General features: G+C 44.1%; 1 protein-coding gene across 1 annotated transcript in view; it reads left to right on the top strand.

Moving 5' to 3' along the window:
* The window catches only part of wnt9a (wingless-type MMTV integration site family, member 9A), a gene marked incomplete at both ends in the record, with an annotated part of 145,586 nt that extends 124,190 nt beyond the window's left edge, over nucleotides 1-21,396 (top strand). Inside the window, 3 exon segments of the mRNA XM_079819926.1 lie at nucleotides 8,182-8,441; nucleotides 12,584-12,846; nucleotides 20,908-21,396. Of these exon segments, the coding sequence (XP_079676052.1) occupies nucleotides 8,182-8,441; nucleotides 12,584-12,846; nucleotides 20,908-21,396 (1,012 nt within the window).
* Nucleotides 21,397-24,748: the final 3,352 nt, after the last annotated feature.

Raw genomic sequence — 24,748 nt, forward strand, 5'->3', positions numbered from 1 at the left:
GGTCCTAGCACTGAGCCTTGCGGTACTCCATACTGAACTTGCGATCGGTGTGACATATCTTCATTTACTACTACAAACTGATAACGGTCGCATAGGTATGATTTAAACCATGATAATGCAATTCCACTAATACCTACATAATTTTCGAGTCTATTCAAAAGAATGTTGTGGTCGATAGTATCAAATGCAGCGCTAAGATCGAGTAACACTAATAGAGAGATACAGCCACGATCGGATGATAAGAGCAAATCATTTGTAACTCTGACGAGAGCAGTCTCAGTGCTATGATACGGTCTAAATCCTGACTGGAAATCCTCACAGATACCATTTCTTTCTAAAAAGGAACATAATTGTGAAGACACTGCCTTTTCAAGTATTTTTGACAGAAAGGGTAGATTTGAGATTGGTCTATAATTGACTAAATCTGTAGGATCAAGTTGCGGTTTTTTAATAAGTGGTTTAATAATTGCCAACTTAAAAGTTTTCGGTACATATCCTAATGACAAAGATGAATTAATGATATTAAGAAGAGGATCTATGACCTCTGGTAGCATCTCTTTTAATAGCCTAGTTGGTATAGGGTCGAGCATACATGTTGTCGATTTTGATGATTTAACGAGTTTAGCCAATTCTTCTTCTCCTATAGCAGTGAATGAGTGTAATTTTTCCTCAGTGACACTACAATGCTCTGTCTGATGTGATGCTGTATTAGACGGCTGCATGGTTAAAAAATTTTTCCTAATATTATCAATCTTACATGTGAAGAAGTTCATAAAGTCATTACTGCTGTGCTGTTTACAATCATCAGAAGTTGAAGCTTTATTTTTGGTTAATTTAGCCACTGTATCGAATAAATACCTTGGGTTGTGTTTGTTTTCTTCCAAGAGAGTTGAGAAATAAGCAGATCTAGCAGTTTTTACAGCCTTTCTGTATGTGATCATGTGCTCTTTCCACGAATTACGAAATACCTCTAATTTTGTTTTCTTCCAGCTGCGCTCCATTTTTCTGGCTGCTGTTTTAAGGGCCCGGGTGTGCTCGTTGTACCACGGCGTTGGACTATTTTCTTTAATCTTCTTTAAGCGCAGAGGAGCAACTGTGTCTAAAGTACTGCAAAAGAGAGAGTCAATAGTTTCTGTTGCAACATCGAGTTCTTCTATACTATCTGGGATGCTGAGCAGATGATACTGATGAGGGAGATTATTTAAAAAGCAATCTTTAGTAGCGGCAGTGATTGTCCTGCCATTTTTAAAGCGAGGGGGCGGCTTTGCAACCTTAGCTAAATTAAGTATACATGATACTAAGTAATGATCTGAGATGTCATCGCTCTGCTGCAGAATTTCAACGGTATCAACATTTATTCCATGTGACAATATTAGGTCTAAAGTATGATTATGGCGATGAGTGGCTCCTGACACGTGTTGCCTAACTCCAATAGAGTTTAGTGTGTCTTTAAATGCTAATCCCAATACGTCTTTTCCGTTGTCAACATGGATATTAAAATCACCAACAATTAGTACTTTATCTACGGCCAGTACTAACTCTGATAGAAAATCAGCAAATTCTTTGATAAAGTCTGTATTATGCCCAGGTGGCCTGTATACAGTAGCTAACACAAATGTTGAACGGGTTTTATCATGTACACTACATAGCGTTACATAAAGCACCAAAACTTCGAAGGAATTATATTTGAAACTAGACTTCTGAGTAATACTGAAGATATTATTATAAATTACAGCAACCCCTCCCCCTTTACCTTTCAGACGCGGCTCATGTTTATAACAATAATCTTGGGGGGTGGACTCATTTAAGGTAATGTAGTCGTCAGGTTTTAGCCAGGTTTCTGTCAAACAGAGCACATCTAGATTATTATCTGTAATAATATCATTAACAATAAGCGCTTTTGGGGAAAGGGATCTAATATTCAGCAACCCAAGCTTTATCAATTGTTCATCTGTATTATATATTTTGTTTATTTGTTGGACGTCAATTAAATTTTTACTGTTGAATGGTTTTGATGTTTTTTTGTATTTACTAATTCGGGGAACAGACACAGTCTCTATATGATAATATCTAGGTGAAAGAGTCTCTATGTGCTGGGATTTATCTGACTCCGGTAACGTGAGACAGCTAGCAGACGGTCGGTTTAGCCAGTTTGTCTGCTTCCTGACCTGGGCCCTAGTGAGTCAAGGTTTAGCTCTAAGACTATGTGCCAGATTACTAGATAGAAGAGCGGCACCACCCCAAGAGGGATGGATGCCATCCTTCTTCAACAGGTCAGGTCTGCCCCAAAAACTTTTCCAATTGTCTATGAACCCTATGTTATTTTGCAGACACCACTTAGACAACCAGCCATTGAGTGATGATAGTCTGCTAACTATCTCATCACTCCTTTTTACCGGGAGCGGTCCAGAACAAAAAACAGCCTCAGACATCGTACTAGCGAGTTCACACACCTCTTTAATGTTAATTTTGGTGATCTCCGACTGGCGAAGTCGAACATCATTAGTGCCGACGTGAATAATAATCTTAGAGAATTTACGATTAGCTTTAGCCAGCACTTTTAAATTTGCTTTGATGTCAGGTGCTCTGGCTCCCGGTAAACAAGTGACTATGGTAGCTGGTGTCTCTATCTTCACGTTCCGTGTAATAGAATCGCCAATGACTAGGGCACTTTCAACAGGATACTCAGTGGGTGCTTCACTGAGAGGGGAGAACCTGTTTGATGTTCTAACCGGAACGGAAAAGCGGTTCTTTGGTCTGCGACTATGCTGCCTCACTGTTACCCAGTTTCCCTGCTGCGAGGGCCCTGCAGCCGGAACCGAAGAATGTACAGAGTTCACTAAGCTATTCGCATCCAAATCAGTGTCTAAAGCTGTTACATCCTCACTACTCTCAGATAAAGTATGGATGCGTGTTTCTAATTCTGAAATCTTCTCCGTCAGCCTAACTATCTCCTTACATTTATCACACGTGAAGCCCTTTTCGCCAGCGGAGAAGCCTATACTGAACATGTGGCATGCACTGCAGGTGATAATGACAGGAGAAGACATGACTCACCGTGTTTGTTGATTAATCCAATTTACCACTTACCACAATCGTTTGCTGGACACAATTTACTAATCCAAGTTATGAACTCAGAAAAAGGGAGGCCCGGGTGCAGAGATAACAAGCTAACAGGCTAGCAAAATGCTAACGTGTGATGGTGATTTAGATTAAAAGCTAGCGATGTCAAATTTAACGTGATAGGCAATTTTTAAACAATGTATGGTGATGAGTAAGTTATATTTAGCAGTAGAAGAAAGAGGAAATATCAAAATAAAGATTCAAACGTAAGCAAGGCTCTACAGAGCTACAGACTTGAGCTACAGAGCAACAGACACAGCAGGCAGACAGGAGCAATCGATCAGACAGGAGCAATCGATCAACCCACTGCTGTCAGTGAGTGAATGTGAATTTTCATTCAGCGCGACTTATTCACTCGTTCTGCCACGCGCTTCTCATTGGTGTTGAGCTTGTTAGTGCACATGCCTCTTTGACACAGCATACAGCGGTGTTGTGGTTTTTTTATCAGTTGATTGAAAAGTTTTCTTAAAATGCATTCTAAAAATCATAATAAATGTATTTTGAAGTGCCCACAATAACAATATCGCGCATTTTCATTATCATGATTGTGATATTGTTTTACTGTACATATATCACACATGTCTAATGCAGATAAGCTGGATTAGAGTCTGTAAAAATATAATTATAATAAACAGTTAAAATCTTACCATTCTGTTGGCATAACATGCACCATTTTAAATATGCAGAATGGAGAGTGTGATTTCAGAGCTTCAGCAGAGAGGGCCAGGAAAAACATCTTGAAAATATTCTTCAAAAATTCTATATTTTGTGTTATATGGAAAAAACAACATGGTTTGGGAACTACATGAGGCTTGGTAAATAATAACATGACAAGTTAAATTTTTAGGTGATCTATTCCTTGAATAAGTCAAATGATAAGGTATTTCCAGGGATAAAACTTCAGTGTAAAATGTATTGCTAGACTCTATTGACATACTGTAGACACTTTGAGCAGTAAGACTGTCTGTCAAATCTATACAGTTTTGGGAAAAGAGCCCAAATAAAAGCTAACACATAGCTGAGGTGACTTCGTCTTTCAAAAGCCTGAATACTTGACAGCTCTCCATTCTCACACATCCAGGCTTGCCCTCCAGCATTCTGGGTAAAAGGCTAAAAATACTGGGCTGTAAGCCATCACCAGTAGCCCAGGGATTAGTGGAGCTCAGTGTCTTTGGCAGCTCTCCAGTTCCATAGTAGCTTTTGTGTTTCAGATAGAAACATGTCTCAAAGACTTCTCAGAGGCCCAACATGAAATTACTGTTTTGTTTCTGTGAGATTTGTCAGTTTGTTCCCAGTTGAATTCTTACAGCCAAAGAATACTCTGGTGTGCATAGTATTGATTGGTAATGCACTCTTAATCCCTTTTTAAAGGACTTAAAGGTAAATAGTCAATTTTGAGTTGGAGCCATGATTAAAAAATAAGTAATATGTGACTTCACAAAGTTTAAGTTTCGTTTTAGGCCAGAAAATAAAACTTTGCGAAATTTGTAATTTTGAAAAAGCCTTGAACAATACATCTATTAAAGCATCACATAGTTTAATTGTTGTGTCTGATATTTGATAATAATTAAGCAATAGTCACTTGTGGATGAGTGAAGTTTATATCAAATGCATACATTTTATATTTTTAGGCCATCAAATGTAGCCTACTAATTAATTAAGTTAGCTTGTAACATTAAATTTGGCAGTGTTGGAGAGGGATAAACATGTCATAATAAAATAAGCAATGGATGTGGATGTTGTTAAAATGTGTTTGCAAGTCTTTGCTTGCCTAGTTTCTGTTCCATTACTTGTCAATAGATGTCAAATTGCTGCAGTAAACAGATTCCTTACACTTAGCTTGAGCTCACAAAGATTGTGTTTGTGTTCATTTAAACATACTGAACTCATGCCTTGTCAGGGCTCCCGAGAGAAATGTCTCACAAACATTTGCAGCCAACTGTTTAAATCTGTGTTATGTCTTCAGAATTCCCCTTTAGTACTTGGAATGAAACCTGCACACCATGTACTGTGTGTTTGGCTCTCATAACCATTTTCGTCATATATTTTTTGTCAACTTCTCTACAAAAGCGTGATTGCACTTGTTAGCTTATTAACTTGCAGTCTGCTGTCACTACTGAGTTGTTTCTAAAACTTGTTGAGGAAATTGCAAGTATATTACAGCCACTGGACCAGGATGTATGTATAATGAAAATATACACTTTGTTGGGGAATTGAACATTCTTTTTTGCCATTCCCAGAGAACCTTAGTATGTTGGTACATTGAGGGAGCAAGCCAGAATATTAAAGGGTTAGTTCACCCAAAAATAAAAATTGTCATTAATTACTTACTCTCATGTCGTTCGACACCCGTAAGACCTCCGTTCATCTTCAGAACACAAATGAAGATATTTTAGTTGAAATCCGATGGCTCAGAAAGGCCTTCATTGGCACAATGCACTTTACACTCTCAAGACCCATAAAAGGTACTAAAGACGTCGTTACAAAGTCAATCTCACTACAGTGGTTCTACAATAACTTTATGAAGCGACGAGAAGTTTTTGTGCGCAAAAAAAACCTAAATAACGACTTGTATAGTGATGACCGATTTCAAAACACTGAAGCTTCGAAGCATTATGAATCAGCGAGTCGAATCATGATTCGGATCGTGTGTCAAACCGCCAAACTGCTGAAATCATGTGACTTTGACGATCCAAACCGCTGAACCTTTTATGGGTCTTGAGAGTGTAAAGTGCATTGTGCCAATGGAGGCCTTTCTGAGCCATCGGATTTCAACTAAAATATCTTCATTTGTATTCTGAAGATGAACGGAGGTCTTACGGGTGTCAAACGACATAAGGGTAAGTAATTAATGGCAGAATTTTCATTTTTGGGTGAACTAACCCTTTAAAGGACCACACAGTTGAGCCACAAGTGTGTCTAATGTCCTAATTGGATTATGCAGTTGTGGTTTCTTGACAGAAAATTATTCAAACAACCTGAACCTCTGCTTTTTTCAAGAGATGACAAATAAAGAAAGGCAGTATTTTGGCATACTCCTTAAAATAAGCAATTAACTCTACTCTTTAAAATGTTCAGGTAATATCGCCAGATGGTATGAGATTGCATAGTAAGTGTTAAAGCTCATTCATGAAGCAATCAAGAACTTTGTGGTCATTGCTGTGCACCCAACACATTTGCTTAAAGAATTCCTGGGAAAAGTAGCTGAAGTAATTTCCCCCAGAAGTCCCCCCATTTTGTCAACCAGATCTCACAAGAAGTCTGAAGGTTTGGACTGAATAAAAAAAACAAGTGGACCCCCTTATATTTTTGCATGAAGTCACCTTTGAGCAACTGAATAAACATCAGGGGTTTTTTTACGTGTCATGATTTCCTCATGAGGCAGCTCTTTTTCATGCTCGGAATATATTGCATGAACATTTGTAAAGAGTAAGTATCTAGTGCCAAAAACTTGGTGTCTTGACATGGCTTTCCTCAGCAAAATTTTATTAAAATGATAAGAGCAGAACCTGGAACCTCCAGTGCTGTCATTATTGTCCTGGGCAACCCATATGTTGTAGTTAATAATAGCAGCACCTATTTTAGAAGACAAAAGTGGCAAATTTAAAGCTATAATCTTCACTGTAATAACAAATGCGTTTTAAAACCTGTGTCCGCAAGTTTTGTAAATCCATTTATTCCTTTGCCTCTCATTGAATGTGTAAAAGGAACCCAGTAATTACACATAATGAGCTACTGCTCTGCCAATGCTGTCAATTGGTGTGACCAATATGGTCATTAGCTGAGAGTCTTGTCCCTTGAATGTGTTATGAAAGTAATTCTCAGCTCTCCTCGTCACAAACCGCAGAATGCTGGTTAGATGTACGCCAACTATGCGGCAGGCCCAGCAAGTGTGTTTTATGCTTGCATGCTCTAAAATAAACTGACAAAAGAGGTACTGCCCCATCACATGCTGCCTATACCATGTCTAAAACATGCAACATTTGCTGAAATACCCCGAGCAACCATAACTACAAAGTATACAGTATGTGGGGTTAGTTGTTGATATTTCTGTGATTATTGGTTTTAGCATCACTATTAATATTGTTCATTAATAGGGTTAGGTATTTGGACAAACTCTGAACCTTGGTGAATGATAAAAAATATGTCTGTCTAAACAAAGCCATATAGATTTGACTATTTTCACTTGGGCCACTTAGCAACTAGAAACCCATCAACAGTATGCAAATTTCAGGTCTTGAAATCTCTGCTAACAAGATGATGAGCTGTTTGATTAGTGAGACCAGATCCAAAATGTGTACATTTGTACATACTATATGCCGGTGGTTCTCAACTCTCAGTTCGGCACATTGTGTATGTCTTTCTTAGTTAGACATCTGATTTGAACAATTAGCTCCTTAGCAGAGAGCTGCATGAACTGAATTTGATCTGTCAGATAAAGGAAACATATAAAATGTGCAGGGCTGTGGGTCCCCAGGTCTAGAGTTGTCCAGTTTAGAGAAGGTCTAGAGAAGACCAGTTTAGGTTCATAGAAACAATACATTTTGAACATTGAACATTTTGGGCATTAGACACTTGAGAATATTAACCACATCAGAATTCATTCATGCTATTGAGCTGACAGGGCACACATAAAATGTTAAATTTTTCCTTCCTGGAGGTGAAGCCGGGCTTGTCCTTTCATTCATTCAGTTATGTATAGCAGGACCTCAAAAGTGGGTCTTATTTGTCTGGACTGATAGTATCACATTTAAGCCAAAGTCACACTTTAAGCTCCTTTTACTTCCATTCATGCACATACAAACATGGGGGACCAACAACACAAGCTAATGCAAATAAATTTGGCATTTGTATGAAAGTTCAAGTGCGGTGAAAACTGACCTGCAAAGCAAAGAGAAGACGTGGGACTTTGTTTGGGACACAACCTTTTCTAAATGGTAAAGGCTATTGGCTGACACATCCCTTCTGACGTTCATATATACCATCATACCAACAAATGATTGCCTTTTAACAAATTCCAGTAACAGTGATGGTATTTGTCTCCTTGATCTCTCATAGGCTGACAGGTAATGAACCCCTGTCCATTCTGCCACTGACCTCACAGCCAGACGAAAGGGCGGGCAAGGCGCACTACAAGCTGTGTGATCGACTCAAACTGGAGAAAAAACAGCGCAGAATGTGCAGACGGGACCCTGGAGTGGCCGAGACGCTCATGGAGGCCATCAGCATGAGTGCCTTAGAGTGCCAGTACCAGTTCCGCTTTGAGAGATGGAACTGCACCTTGGAGGGCCGCTACAGGGGTAACATTTTAAAGAGAGGTAAGTAGCGTGCAATCTATACAATTACTTTTTTGGTAGGCTCTATAAACCCCTCCTTTCCGAGAGCATACTCTGCTCTGATGGCCCAGTCTGTTGTGATTGGTCTATGAAACATCCATTACCATATCTGAATTTCAGCTCCGGACCACTTGTATACTTAATAATACGAACAGTAATGATGGTATCAGTATGAAGGTAAATTGATGCCTTAAAGAATCGCAAGCGCAGGGTAAGATTTGTGAAAGTGTACATAAGATTGCAAGCATAAATTAAATTTGCATGCGCAAGATAAGTTTTGTAAAGGTGTGAATTGCCTTTCAAGTATATATTATCAAAATATATATCAAAATATTTCCAGCATTTTACTGCTATTCGCAAGTGTAATTCATGTATTGTGAAACTGCAGCTTTATGTTAACGCAAAATAAATATGATCTGTATTCTTCTGACTTCCATTTTTCCGTGCTAAGACTTTTGGCATGTTTCTTTCGCCAAGATACGGCCAAAATCATTGCATGACTGTAAACATCGATTTGCAAGCGAAAACATCAGAGTCAGGAACTGCAAAACAGATTGACCGTGTAAAACCAACCTTTGTGTAAAAAAAATAAACCGTTGCAAATGTCTAAATGACTTGTTGTGTACGTAGGGCAAAAAAGTTCCAGAAAGAAACCGATTTGTACAGTTCCGTCTTTCTTTTAGCTGCGCTTAAAGTTTTGGCACGATTCTCTCACTCGCTGAGTTTTGCAAGTGCTGTCACATGGTGTTTTGGTGTTGGTTCATGTTTCATGTGTTTAGTTCATCAAGTTTACTGTCATGTTTCTAGTTTGTCTTGTCCTTTCAGTTTCCTGGTTTTGTCATGTGTTTCATTGTCATGTGACTCCCATGCCCTTATGTAATCTTGTGTCTTGTCCTGTCATTGGTTCATTGTTTAATCACTGTTCACAGGTGTCACTTGTCTTGTCATTAGTCTGTGTGTGTATTTTAGCCCTCATGTTTGCCATGTGTCTTTGTCTGTTATTAACGTTGTAACCCGTTGGTGGTGAGTCTGTTTATCTGTTCTAGTTTAGGTCATGCCAAGTCAAGTCAAGTTTAGTTAAGTTAGCCAAGCCAAGTTTTTTGTTTATGGTTTTTATGTTTTGATATATTGAATAAAACTGCACTTGGGTTCTGCAACTCGCCTCCAGTGGATATATGTTACAGAATAACAGACCTACAAAATGGACCCAGCAGTTGTATCCTTGCTTCGTCTACGCCAGGGAAACCAAGCCATAGAGAACTATGTGGAGGAGTTTTGTGGACTGTGCTACCAGGTGAACTTTAATGATGTTGCCCTCAAGGGTATTTTCTTAAATGGACTTAATGACCTTTTAAGGTATTTGATGCCAGAGAGCAATTCTCCAGGAACTCTAGCTGGATATATTGACTATGCACTTCAGTTGAGTGGCTCATCTTTTACTGTGGGAACGGTGGATGAGGAGCTCCACGTTCCCACAGTACTCTCCACCCCAGTGAGCCCAGCCCACGTCCATGCTCCAGCCCACGTCCATGCTCCAGCCCACGTCCATGCTCCAGCCCACGTCCATGCTCCAGCCCACGTCCATGCTCCAGCCCACGTCCATGCTCCAGCCCACGTCCATGCTCCAGCCCACGTCCATGCTCCAGCCCCCGTCCAGGCTCCAGCCCACGTCCAGGCTCCAGCCCACGTCCAGGCTCCAGCCCACGTCCAGGCTCCAGCCCACGGCCCCGTCCAGGCTCCAGCCCACGGCCCCGTCCAGGCTCCAGCCCACGGCCCCGTCCAGGCTCCAGCCCACGGCCCCGTCCAGGCTCCAGCCCAAGGCCCCGTCCAGGCTCCAGCCCAAGGCCCCGTCCAGGCTCCAGTCCAGGCTCCAGCCCAAGGCCCCGTCCAGGCTCCAGCCCAAGGCCCCGTCCAGGCTCCAGCCCAAGGCCCCGTCCAGGCTCCAGCCCAAGGCCCCGTCCAGGCTCCAGCCCAAGGCCCCGTCCAGGCTCCAGCCCAAGGCCCCGTCCAGGCTCCAGCCCAAGGCCCCGTCCAGGCTCCAGCCCACGGCCCCGTCCAGGCTCCAGCCCACGGCCCCGTCCAGGCTCCAGCCCACGGCCCCGTCCAGGCTCCAGCCCACGGCCCCGTCCAGGCTCCAGCCCACGGCCCCGTCCAGGCTCCAGCCCACGGCCCCGTCCAGGCTCCAGCCCACGGCCCCGTCCAGGCTCCAGCCCACGGCCCCGTCCAGGCTCCAGCCCACGGCCCCGTCCAGGCTCCAGCCCACGGCCCCGTCCAGGCTCCAGCCCACGGCCCCGTCCAGGCTCCAGCCCACGGCCCCGTCCAGGCTCCAGCCCACGGCCCCACTGTCCCGCCCAAGAAAATTTTGGGGGGGGGCAAGGGTCCAGGTCCGCCCACGCCACAGGGTCCAGGTCCGCCCACGCCACAGGGTCCAGGTCCGCCCACGCCACAGGGTCCAGGTCCGCCCACGCCACAGGGTCCAGGTCCGCCCACGCCACAGGGTCCGCCCACGCCACAGGGTCCAGGTCCGCCCACGCCACAGGGTCCGCCCACGCCACAGGGTCCGCCCACGCCACAGGGTCCTGGTCCGCCCACGCCACAGGGTCCAGGTCCGCCCATGCTCCCAGGCCCGTCCAGGTCATGTCTGGGTCCGGTGCCCCTGCACGGGCCTGGCCCACCATCCCTCCCCCAAGACCGCCCCCCAAGACTTTTTGTTAAGACTCTTTGATAGGTTATTGATGTGTTGGTGTTGTTTGGGCGTCAGGGGCCGCCCATAGAGGGGGGGATCTGTCACATGGTGTTTTGGTGTTGGTTCATGTTTCATGTGTTTAGTTCATCAAGTTTACTGTCATGTTTCTAGTTTGTCTTGTCCTTTCAGTTTCCTGGTTTTGTCATGTGTTTCATTGTCATGTGACTCCCATGCCCTTATGTAATCTTGTGTCTTGTCCTGTCATTGGTTCATTGTTTAATCACTGTTCACAGGTGTCACTTGTCTTGTCATTAGTCTGTGTGTGTATTTTAGCCCTCATGTTTGCCATGTGTCTTTGTCTGTTATTAACGTTGTAACCCGTTGGTGGTGAGTCTGTTTATCTGTTCTAGTTTAGGTCATGCCAAGTCAAGTCAAGTTTAGTTAAGTTAGCCAAGCCAAGTTTTTTGTTTATGGTTTTTATGTTTTGATATATTGAATAAAACTGCACTTGGGTTCTGCAACTCGCCTCCAGTGGATATATGTTACAAGTGCAAGGAGGAAGGTGGGTCCACCTTCTTCTGTAGCCAATCAAATGAGCTGCTCGCTGACTCTCGATTTACCCTTATCTGATTGGTTCAATAAACACCCCAGATGCCAGAACACATCTTTATCTTCATTTGGCTCAGCATTCCGAGCAAGTGTGTTAAGAAAGAAAATGTATATTCAGTGTATCCTTATCATCATCATCCTCATCATCATGCCATGATATTAGTTTGTTATCTTGATGCTGCTAAAAGTATAGTATCTGCACTAATGCATGCATAATTTCACCTGTCTACTGATGAGGGGCGATTCCAGAATTATTATTATAAGTAGTAGTGTTAGTATTAAATTATTATTTTTCCTTTAACATGTATTTTAAGGGCATCTCTAAATTATGCACCATTTATCATCTGTAATAGATGGCTGTATATCCCTATATATAAACATAAACATGGCTGTGTATTCCCTGTTTGCTGGGTTTTTATTCAGACATAATTAGTTTGTTTTCATTTGATTTGTATATATATAGATATATAGCGAGTGAGAGAATCATGCCAAAGCTTTAAGCGCAGCTAAAAGAAAGACGGAACTGTACAAATCGGTTTCTTTCGGGAACTTTTTTGCCCTACGCACACAAGTTATTTAGACTTTTGCAACGGTTTATTTTTTTTACACAAAGGTTGGTTTTACACGGTCAATCTGTTTTGCAGTTCCTGACTCTGATGTTTTCGCTTGCAAATCGATGTTCACAGTCGTGCAAGGATTTTGGCCTTCTCTTGGCGAAAGAAACATGTCATGAAGTCTATTTTAATATATTTTACTGTGACAGCAAATCACAAGATTGAAGGTCAGGAATTAAGTATTGGCTGCCTCATAATCCCCATGTTCCTTACAGGCTTCAAAGAGACGGCATTCCTCTTTGCCATCTCTTCAGCAGGCCTAACCCACGCCATGGCCAAAGCCTGCAGTGCTGGCCGCATGGAGCGCTGCACCTGTGATGAGGCTCCTGACCTGGAGAACCGCAAAGCTTGGCAGTGGGGTGGCTGTGGAGACAACCTCAAGTACAGCAACAAATTTGTTAAAGACTTCTTGGGTAAGAGGTCCAACAAGGACCTCCGTGCCCGGATAGACATGCACAACAGCAATGTAGGAATGAAGGTAGGCTACAAAGATATATTAAAACATACTTGTCAGGTTACTATGTTTATGTTTATTGGGGTAATTCTTTTTGAATCAGGTCTACTGATCCTGAAAGCAAAACTGTCTTTAAAATGGGGATCATAAATAATGTGGGAAATGTTGTGTGAAAGAAACATGCATGAGAAACAGAGTTAACTGCACACAATATACAGTAAAGTAGTTGATTGTACCACTTAGCATGCATTCTTTCTTTCTTTGGGGCTGGTTAAATAAAAACCTTCATAAATTCTTTAAAGTCACTTAAATATTCTGTAAAAGACCCATTTTAAATCACTTAAATTGACTATTTAATTCAGTAATTTATAATAAGTGCCCATTAATCAAGGTTTGGTTTCCCTTTCAGTCTAAGGAGCACTAAGTTTGTCCAAGTCTTCCATTGTTTTTGGTAAGAGAAAGAGCCGAGGTAACATTGAGGCCCTTGTAAGGGTAAAAACAAAAAAGAAGGAACAGAAAAAGACCCATAACAGAGAGCCAAAGTAAACTACAGGTCTGGCACCAACATATTGTCTCATATTGTTAGTTTTAGTTTTAGTTTTAGAATGAATATAAATTACAGCACCGCTCAGTAGACGCTCAGAACTCTTTGCTCATCCATCTGAAGTAGTCATCCTCAGGCCATTTTGTCTGCGATAAGAGATTTACAACACTGCATTTTTGGTCCATCTGCACATGTAAGGAGGTGTAAGGGGTTTGGGGTCAAATCCCATATGGAGAAGATACTTGGAATGTGCTAGCCTCTGCATCACCTGCATTTTAAAGCTGACATTACACATTTTCCTCTCCTTCTATTGTGGTGGATTTGCAGTTTTTGTTGAACAAGTCTACCACTTCTTCAAAAGAAACTGTCCAGACAGCGCCTTTTTATGCTTATCTTAAGGTTCACTTTCTTACAGAAATGTTGAATGGATCAACATTTGAATGTTGAATGTTGAATTGTGGTTGTCAATGCTCTCTGCATAACATGAAATTTAAAGGGACAGTTCACCCTAAAATTAAAATTAAGTCATCATTTACTCACCCTGCAGTATGCTGTTATTTCTTTTTGGGACCACCAAGGGAGAAAAAAAAGTCCTGCTCGTGCTCATCAGCATCAATATTTAAAAAAGTGTCCCAGAATGGCCCCATGCGACATGTTTTGTATAATCCAAGTGTTCTGGGGGAATATGATAGGGTTTGGTAAAAAAAACTAATTGAAATTGTATGCATTATTTAATGTTGGTCTGTGCATGGCTGTGCGTTTGTGAGACACTATTAGTGCCACAGTTCACTTCAACTCGCCCAGAAAAAGCACACAAGTTGTGAGAAATCAAGATTAATAAAAACGCAACGTGAAATACAACAACTAGAAATCCTGATCAGAACGCTGTTTCAGATGACTTTTAAGTTGTATTTCATGTTGTGTTTTTATGAATCTTGATTAAAGATTAAAAACCTCAAGTGTGTGTCGGAAATATAACGCTCCTTACCATAATCATGAACTTCAGCTTCCTAGGCTTTTAAAGCAACTGTAAATACACAGTTAATAATGTAAACCCATATACGTTTAAGCAAATAGACCAAAACCAACTTTGCAAGCATGACTTGAGCAGAACATTTCACATTGGTAAGTTTTTATTTTGTAACTCTCTTACCTCCAGAAACTATGTCATAACGCTTTAATTTGTCTTCTTCACTGTAAGAACTTTATGTCCTGAAGCGACAAAATAAAATACAGTTTAAAAAAACATACTGAAATCTATATTTCTATTTAGGTGTATATAGCCTGCATTTTACCCTCCAAGGTTCAGGAAGCTGGGAAAAAATGCGCTGTACATAAGCTAACTTTTGGGTTGTACTGATAAGGACCAGCGTTATAAAAAAATCGAAAGTTCATCCTTTTTCGCAAGGCCAGTCAAAGGGATTTGCTTTTGCATCAAAACACAACATCTCCACGACATGGTGACAACACTACAATTCAATGACGCTTCGCCTTCTTTCTTTACGTATACCTTTGGGAGGGCATTATGCTAATATTAAACATTGTGACAGACATTTGTGAGAGACTATGAGCTTTGTAACTTTGCAGATCTTATATGCACATACAGATACATTACACACTAAAGGAGAAGAAAACATTGTTGTTTGTTGCTTGTCGCTATTCACTGCTATTATATGGATGAGTGCAAGCGGGACATTTTTAAAAAAAAAATTATCCTTGAGGTTACTCACCATGGTGAGGCAATGACTGTGGTTCAGGTATACCCTACATTATGGGGACAAAATGTCCCCACAAAGATGCGGCAATATCCAAGATCCTTGTCCTTGCACCCCTCACCCCACATATATATATATATATATATATATATATATATATATATATATATATATATATATATATATATATATATATATATATATATATATGTATATATATATATTGTGACAAGTCTCCCGAGCTCTCGTAAGCGTCGCCCTGGCAACAAACACCGATCACCTGCCAGCACTCAGCACGGACCGGATTGGCACAGCTGCAGGCGATCACCACACCACATAAAGCACCGCACGTGGGAACACCAGTCTGAGCACGAACACTCCATGAAGCAGCGCACTAACCTTTCTCTCTTTCTCAGACAGCAGCCTGTGACACTCCGGCCACCCAGTCCCTCTGACGTCACCGCGAGTCACCACTGCACCCACGGGAAGAAGGAAGCACCGCGCACCAAAGACTTCACCTCACTATTTGTTCACCTGCTCACATTAAACCCACCCTCCGGGGGCTTTTCACCTAACACTGTGTTGTGTGATTCTTCACCCTGCCACAGTGGTGGAGAATGCGGGCAAGAGTGTGAAGAATCACCAACCATCCCCGGACTTTCATTTTGTTTTGTTTTTTTCTGTTTCCCCAGTCACTCACGGAACCCGGAAGTAGGGCGGCGCTTCTCCCCGTCATGGAAGACCTGCTCAAACGCTTAACGGAAGTGAGTGCACGTCAGCAGCAGATCACTGAGCACCTGGTAGCCCGTCAAGCCACCATAGAAGAAGAATTCGCCGCCCTCCGCCTCTCCGCCGCCCATCACGTTCCGCTTCCTGATCCGCGTGTCCGAGCAACCCAACTACTGCCAAAACTGACCTCACAAGATGATGTTGAACTGTATTTGCAGATGTTCGAGACCACGGCAGTTCGGGAAAGCTGGGAACGAAGTGAGTGGGCGCGGGTCCTGGGACCCCTATTGTCTGGTGAGGCTCAAAGAGCGTACTTTTCTCTTCCCGCTGAGTCGGCTGATAATTATGATGAACTTAAGAAAGAAATCCTCGGACGTCTTGGGCTATCCGCCATCTCCGCAGCCCAGCTGTTCCATGAGTGGAAGTTCAAGCCTCGACGCCCAGCCCGCGCCCAAGCCGCAGAACTGTCGCGGCTCACACGTCACTGGTTGCTCGAGGGAACACCCACCGCGGGTCAGGTTGCGGAGCGCGTCACCGTGGACCGGATGCTCCGAGCTCTCCCACCGCCCACCCGGCGGGCGGTGGGAATGACAAATCCGGCAACCATCGCCGAGCTCGTTGAAGCCATCGAGTTGGCGGAGGCGGCGATGCACCGCGAGCCTGGGGAGCGAGCGCCGTCCTTCCCTCGGAGGGTGGTCCAGGAGCGACGCACGCCGGAAGGTACCCCGCGACCAGTACACAGGCCAGCGGCTCCCGGCCCCGTGGACGAACCAATGCCCACGGAGGAACCGGCCCCGCCAGCACGCGCATGGTTGGCTGGTTGCAGCCTGCATCAGGACCCACCCCGCGAGGCTCCGCGAGCGGAGGTAAAAGTGAATGGACGGTCGGTCCTGGCCCTCTTGGATTCCGGGAGCTCGGTCAGTCTCGTCCAAGCCACCGTCCTCCCACCGCAGAAGGCCATCAAAGCACAGCTCCCGATTACCTGCGTTCACGGCGACACTCGTCATGTTCCGGCCCGCCGAGTGTCAATATCAGCGGGCCCTGGCGCCTGGCCAGTGGAGGTTGGCGTGTTGAAAGACCTTCCGGTTCCTGTGCTTCTTGGGCGGGACTGGCCGGGGTTCGAGGAGCTTCTTCGGGCCACCACGCAGCCAGCCAGCCGGGCCGGGAGCCGCCCCCATAGTCGTCGCCGCCGGAAGAGGAGCCACAACACCGCCCTCCTGGCGGGAGAGATGGTGAGTCCCCCTCCCCGGTTACTGACGTGTTCTTTGATGTCTTCCAACAGGTCCAGGGAGGGGGCTCGTTCGCGAAGGCCCAGCTGGAAGATGACCGGCTCAAGCATTGCTGGTCGCAGGTCCGGACAGTGGATGGCCACGAGCACCAACCAGCACCCCATCCTCTCCCGCACTTCGTCGTCAGGAACGGCCTGTTGTACTGTGTCGCCCAGCGAAGGGGGGAGGTAAAAGAACTGCTCGTGGTTCCCAAACCAAACGTGGAAATGGTCATGGAGCTGGCCCACAGCCATCCGATGGCCGGCCACCTGGGAACCGCCAACACCATCCAGCGCATCCGGGACCGTTTCCACTGGCCGGGCTTGGATGGAGAAGTGAAGCGGTTCTGCCAAGCCTGTCCCACCTGCCAGAGGACCGCGCCACGAGCACCTCCCCCCAGTCCGCTCATACCGCTGCCCATCATCGGGGTACCTTTCGAGCGAATTGGAATGGACCTGGTGGGGCCGTTGCCGAAGTCTGCCCGTGGACATGAACACATCCTGGTGATTGTCGACTACGCCACCAGGTATCCAGAGGCACTTCCCCTACGGAAAGCAACGGCCAAAAACATCGCCAAGGAACTCTTCCTCCTCTGCACCCGAGTCGGCATCCCAGCGGAGATACTGACGGACCAAGGAACTCCCTTCATGTCCCGGCTAATGGCTGACCTCTGCCGGCTGCTGAAGGTGAAGCAGATCCGGACCACAGTGTACCATCCGCAGACAGACGGCTTAGTAGAGCGCTTCAATCAAACCCTCAAGCAGATGCTCCGGCGAGTGGCCGCCGAAGATAAGCGAGACTGGGACCTGATGCTTCCATACGTCCTCTTCGGAGTCCGCGAAGTTCCCCAAGCCTCCTTGGGTTTCACCCCCTTCGAGCTACTCTTCGGCCGCCAGCCACGGGGGCTCCTGGATGTGGCCCGGGAAGCCTGGGAACAGCAGCAGCCGGCACCTCTCCGCTCCGCCATCGAACACGTGAGGGAAATGCGTGAGCGGATCGAGAGGGTCATGCCATTAGTCCGGGAACACCTGACGAAGGCCCAGCAGAGCCAACGGCAGCTGTACGACCGGGCGGCTCAACCCCGCGAGTTCCAGCCCGGCGACAGGGTCATGGTGTTGGTCCCCACCTCCGCCTGCAAGTTTCTGGCGACCTGGCAGGGCCCGTTCACGGTCATAGAGCGAGTGGGTACTGTCAACTACCGGCTGCGCCAGCCAGGACGGAGGCGTGAAGAGCAGCTATATCATATTAACCTGTTGAAGAGGTGGGTGGGGACCAGAGACCAACTCAGCGCACTGGCCTCTGTCGAGCCCCCGGTCGTGGACGTGGGAACACAGCTGTCGGCCCCCCAGAAGACGGAGCTGGATCATCTGGTCCGTCAGTTCTCTGATGTGTTCTCCACACGTCCCGGGCAGACCAAAGTCATCCAGCACGCCATCCGCACACCACCTGGCGTCATTGTGCGGCAGCGGCCCTACCGGGTCCCCGAGGCTCGGAGACAGGCCATCGAGGACGAGGTCGGTGAGATGCTGAAGTCGGGGGTAATCGAGCCATCACGCAGCGCCTGGTCCAGCCCCATCGTCATGGTCCCGAAGCCGGATGGCACCCTCCGCTTCTGTAATGACTTTCGCCGGCTCAACGAGGTCTCGGAGTTCGATGGCTACCCGATGCCCCGAGTGGACGAGCTGCTGGAGCGCCTGGGGAGGGCTCGGTATATTTCGACGCTCGACCTAACGAAAGGCTACTGGCAAGTTCCCCTCACCGACTCCGCCAAGGAGAAGACGGCGTTCTCCTCACCCAGTGGGCACTGGCAATACCGAGTCCTCCCCTTCGGCCTGCACGGGGCCCCCGCTACGTTCCAGAGGATGATGGACATCCTTCTACGTCCCCACCAAGCGTACGCGGCAGCATACCTCGACGACGTAGTCATCCACTCCGAGACCTGGCAGGACCACCTGGAGCGGTTGCGGAGGGTGCTCCTGGAACTCCGGCGGGCTGGGCTAACCGCCAACCCCCGGAAATGCCATCTCGCCCTCGCCGAGGCTCAGTACCTGGGTTTCCGGGTGGGTAGAGGACTGATCCAGCCCCAGCAGAAGAAGATAGACGCCATCCTGTCGACGCCCCGCCCGGAGACCAAAACCCAGGTACGTGCCTTTTTGGGGTTGGCGGGCTACTATCGCTGTTTTATCCCCGACTTCTCCACCCTAGCATCTCCCCTGACAGACCTGACCAGGAAGGGGCAGCCGGAGAAGGTGCAGTGGGACAGCAGCCTGGACAGGACCTTCCGGAGGATCAAGACCGCCCTGACCACGGAGCCGGTCTTGCGGGCGCCCGACTTCAACTGCCCCTTCCTGCTGCAAACGGATGCCTCGGACACGGGCCTGGGGGCGGTCCTTTCCCAGGTCCGCGAAGGTGAAGAGCATCCGGTCACGTACATCAGCCGTAAGCTGACCCCAGCCGAAACCAGGTATGCGGCGGTGGAGAAGGAAGCCCTGGCCATAAAGTGGGCAGTCCTGGAGCTCCGCTACTACCTGCTGGGACGCCGCTTCACCCTGATGACCGACCACGCCCCGCTGCAGTGGATGGCCCGAGCCAAGGACACCAACGCCAGGGTGATGCGGTGGTTCCTGGCGCTCCAGGACTTCCACTTTACGGTGGTACATCGGGCCGGGACGGCCAACTCCAACGCGGACGGACTCTCCAGGCTGTGGTCGGCTTACGCAGGTCTGTCAGGGCGCACTCCCCGCCCACCCCTATGTTCCCCAGTGTGTGTGTCTAACTATCGTTACAGGACCAGAGCGACGCTTAGGGGGGGGGAGTGTGACAAGTCTCCCGAGCTCTCGTCAGCGTCGCCCTGGCAACAAACACCGATCACCTGCCAGCACTCAGCACGGACCGGATTGGCACAGCTGCAGGCGATCACCACACCACATAAAGCACCGCACGTGGGAACACCAGTCTGAGCACGAACACTCCATGAAGCAGCGCACTAACCTTTCTCTCTTTCTCAGACAGCAGCCTGTGACACTCCGGCCACCCAGTCCCTCTGACGTCACCGCGAGTCACCACTGCACCCACGGGAAGAAGGAAGCACAGCGCACCAAAGACTTCACCTCACTATTTGTTCACCTGCTCACATTAAACCCACCCTCCGGGGGCTTTTCACCTAACACTGTGTTGTGTGATTCTTCACCCTGCCACAATATATATATATATATATATATATATATATATATATATATATATATATATATATATATATATATATATATATATATCCATACAACTTTTATTGCATATCAGTGGTGCTTTAATTCCTTAATTCCTTAAAAAATATCAAGAAACCTAACCTTTATCATAATAATACCTTCTTTGGTCAAAGTTTATTTTAAAAATGGCATCCTTGTATAACTTACCTATTTTAAAGCACAGCTTTTTCATGACAGCTGATGGTGCTTTTGATAAAGCTATAATTATGGCAATTAAGTAAGAATGAGGAAAATACCTACTCCTCAATGCCCTGTATTATATTGTTTTTCAGTCTTGGAAAGGGTTAAAGCAATCAAATGATGTGGGAACATCAAAGTAATTGCCTCAATGTGCTTTTGAAATACTTTGAAATACTATTTTGTAAATAACATTGCCCATTTGTTTAACTGGCCTTAGAAGATTTTTCAATATGAGGGGTAACATAAGGGTTTGGTAAACATTGCACTTACTGTGTCTTTCATGTATCATATCTGAGCTCTGTGCTGTGTCTGCTGAGATAATTGGAGACTGTAATTCCTTTAATGTGTGTCGTCTCACTACTTTTAACATTTGTCCCACACAGGTGATCAAGGCGGGGGTGGAGACCACCTGTAAGTGTCATGGAGTTTCAGGTTCGTGTACCGTGCAAACATGCTGGAGGCAGCTGGCACCCTTTCATGAAATTGGCAAGCAGCTCAAACAGCGTTACGAGACTTCAGTCAAAGTGGCCAGCTCAACCAATGAGGCAACTGGGGAGGGGGAGATCTCCCAGACCCGAACCCAGGGGCAACAGCCCCCTCCGGGCCCTCAAGCGGACCTCATTCCCCGCACCCCCGATCTTCTTCACATTGAGGACTCACCGAGTTTTTGCAGGCCTAGCAAGTATTCGGCAGGCACCTTGGCCCGCAAATGCTACAAGGATAAGAACTGCGAGGCCATCTGCTGTGGCAGGGGGCACAACACTCAGAGCCGAGTGGTGACGAGACCGTGCCAGTGCCAGGTGCGCTGGTGCTGCTATGTTGAATGCAAACAGTGCACACAAAGAGAAGAGGTTTACACCTGCAAGGGGTAAAAACCATCTCAACCATGCAGAATATATTTTACCACTGGGAACAGTGAAGAGAAATGAATGAGTGGAAGTGGCAAGTTTAGGTGGATTCCCTTGTTCTGGTTTGGGGAAAGGTCTCAAAGGCATCAAACTAGATGAAAGCACTTTTTGAGAGGTTTTGCAGGGCGTTTTATTTTATTATTTGTTTCTTTCTTAAATTTTTCCATGTGGAGCAGTGTGAAAGCTGTATTATATACCAATCTTAAGAGACAGTTTTGAGTGACACTTTGGAACTAAATTAAACATTTCACAGAGTAATTTGTCTACCAAAATATTAATCAGCAGTAAAGTCCATTCTTGGACAGACAATTGTTGATCCAATGATTTGAAAAATAGCTTGAAACGTCTCAAGCCATATGTGTAAGAGTTTATGTTTCTATGTGACTTAATTGCAAATTAATTAATTTGGATATGGAATTTGCAATGACAAAATGGTGTCAGATTTATTCTACATGCACATGTTTTCTACACCCACACAAAAGTGTGTATGAATTTGTACATAGATAAAATTACATTATAATTATATTATATACACCACTTATCTGAGTATGTTAAATAACCACTAACCACACAAATGTTTTATTGTTTGTGTGCTTGCATTCACTTTGTGTTGTAATTCTCTTCGACAAGGCCCTTAGGAAAGCAATACTTTAGATTTGTGTTTTTCTGTGGATATCATTTGTGGAACACCGCAAGGAATAGTTCTTGTAAGGAATGAAAATAATGTGCTTTTCCTTTTTTTTTCTTTTTTCTTTTTTTTGCTTGACAGTGGAAGTTTTTGCCAGTCTCTTTAAGATTTAACTCTGCCTTAAATGAACTTTACAAATGACTGTTCAGGGAATAAGTGAAACCACTATGCACCATTCGATGGTAAAGAAATCCTGGAGATATCACAGTGAGCATTAGTCTCCATGATTTAGGCTTCCGCTTGACGACGGATCTGTCCATCCTCATTAAAAGCTGCTGATTCAGAGTTGTAATTGTTGCAGCAGTGCTTTTCAGGACAATGTTAGTTAAAAATGAAATATGCCATGGTTCATGGTCACTTAATGCTCTGCCAGTTTCCCAGACAGCTGGGGAAAAAAAGTTGAGAATAAACATGAAAGCAAATGTGGGCCACTAATCTGCATTGGAAAGAAATACATTTCCCCATTTCTGCATTGTATTTCTAGGGGGAAATAATTAACCTCAGAGTTAATACATTTTCCAGCGGATATTTATGTTGGAAAATGATGGTCCTTTATGGATGTTTTTTAGATTCAAATGCCCATGCTTGTTAATCAATCGGTGGTTCTTCTAAAATGACAGTTTCATTGAATCAATTCAAAATTGGTGATAGGCTAAACATGACATTTCCATCTATCTATGATGTAAAATAGAACATTGAAATTCCATATTTTTGAAAAGTATTTAACACAACAGCTGGCATGGAGAATACCGCTGTGTGACCAAATGACAAGATCTAAGTTTCTGATCAGACTTTTAATAATTTAAAACACTCTGTCAATTTAGTGGCAGCACAAACTTTGACTAATGACTTTGTATTCAGATCACCAAACTCTGTTGAGATCCACGTAGTGTAAATAAATTATATAGAAATGAAGATACGACAAAATATATAAATTAATTATATATGCTCTTTTATTTTTTTTTAGTTTAGTGTGAATGAACTACTGAGTGAGAGACCAACAGAAAGAAAAATGGCACCATTCACGCACTGAAGCTTGGAAGCTCTTTTATTTTTTTATTTTATTTTTTTATTGTAAATAGCTATGGTTATGATCCTGTGGCATACAGACAAACGTGAGGCACATGCATACCGCTTACATGCATTTTGACAGAAGTTTCCAGAATACTGATGTTTAGATCTGTCTAACTTGATGTTTTAAGTACTATCAAATTCAAACTCAAACTGTTTTCCCCCAAACTTTTTATGAAGTGCCAAGTTCAGTGCTTTGTAAATAAATGTTATGCTATTATAAACGTATCCTCAGTAAGCAAACAAATGTCGCTATGATCTCTGTGAAAGTATGTCTCATCTGGAAAGCACTGTATTTTATTTTAAATATCTTATTTGTGTCAAATCTTTAACTGGAGCAAATTTACTTTTTGTTCATTTTTTTATCAAATTTTGCGAAAAACATTTGGTGGATGACTCACCAAGTAATGTTTTGGTGTTGCATTAAAGATAAGCAAATGCTCAACTAAAAATGACATCCACATAAATATGTAAAAGTCAAACATGACAGCGCTACACAAAATCGTTTTATTAATATTTTGTCTTGTATTCCAGTAAAAATATCAAAACATCCTTAAAACAAGATAAATTTACTTGTGCAAATTTGCATAGTTATAATAAAAGTAATTTGATAGTAATAAAAAAAAGTAATCTGTGAATAATTTGATGCAAAATTGAAATACAAAAACAAGGGGTGTATGAGTACATAGGAAATAATTCTGTCTGAGAAGGGATTGATTTTTTGGTAACATTACTTAAAGCCTTTATGTATACATATATAATGCATTATAAAAGCATTTTAATGCATTAATTAGGACTTTTAATGCACTTATAATGCATTGTATGGTCTCATGAATAATTGTAACCACAGTTATAATACATTGTAATACTTATAATACTAAGCCTGCAGAAAGTATAATGCATTAAAACACAACAAACAACACATTTCAGATGTAACAAAAAATATGCACATATTATAATGCATTTTTACTTGTGGTTACAGTTATGAAAAGATATAATGCATTATAACGTACATTATGAATACCTTTATAATGCATTATACATAAAGACTAAACAAAGTTAACTGTTACCCATTTTCTTTCTTTTAAACTAATGAGCTGAATTCCAAGTAGTTGATGACATGCAAATCAAAGAATGCTTGGAAACACAAACATTACTTATCACGCTACATGGAAACCATAATGCCTATGCCGAGTCTTTCATCAGTCATGGCGTCTGCCCACAGCAGAGGTGAACAGAAAACAGTAATGAGCATACATATGATACACAATTCTCCTCAGATGCCTGTTCACACCACAGCTCACTAAATATTTTGACAAACAATGTAGATATCATATATAGTTGCATTTTGGCATGCTGCATGTTCTCGGTAATCAGTAATACTTTTTCATTGACAGAAGGCTTTTTTTGTTGTTGAGATTTTAATTTTCTTTCTGTATTTTTGTTGTTGTTGTCTTGGTTCCTTAATCTCACTTTCTAATGCAACCTGTATAAATTGTATTTGGTAGGGGGAAAAGGACACAGAGATGATATATAACTTATTTTGAAATGTTTTAT

This window comes from Gobio gobio (genome assembly GCF_949357685.1).
Source record: "Gobio gobio genome assembly, chromosome: 6".
Taxonomy (NCBI): domain Eukaryota; kingdom Metazoa; phylum Chordata; class Actinopteri; order Cypriniformes; family Gobionidae; genus Gobio; species Gobio gobio.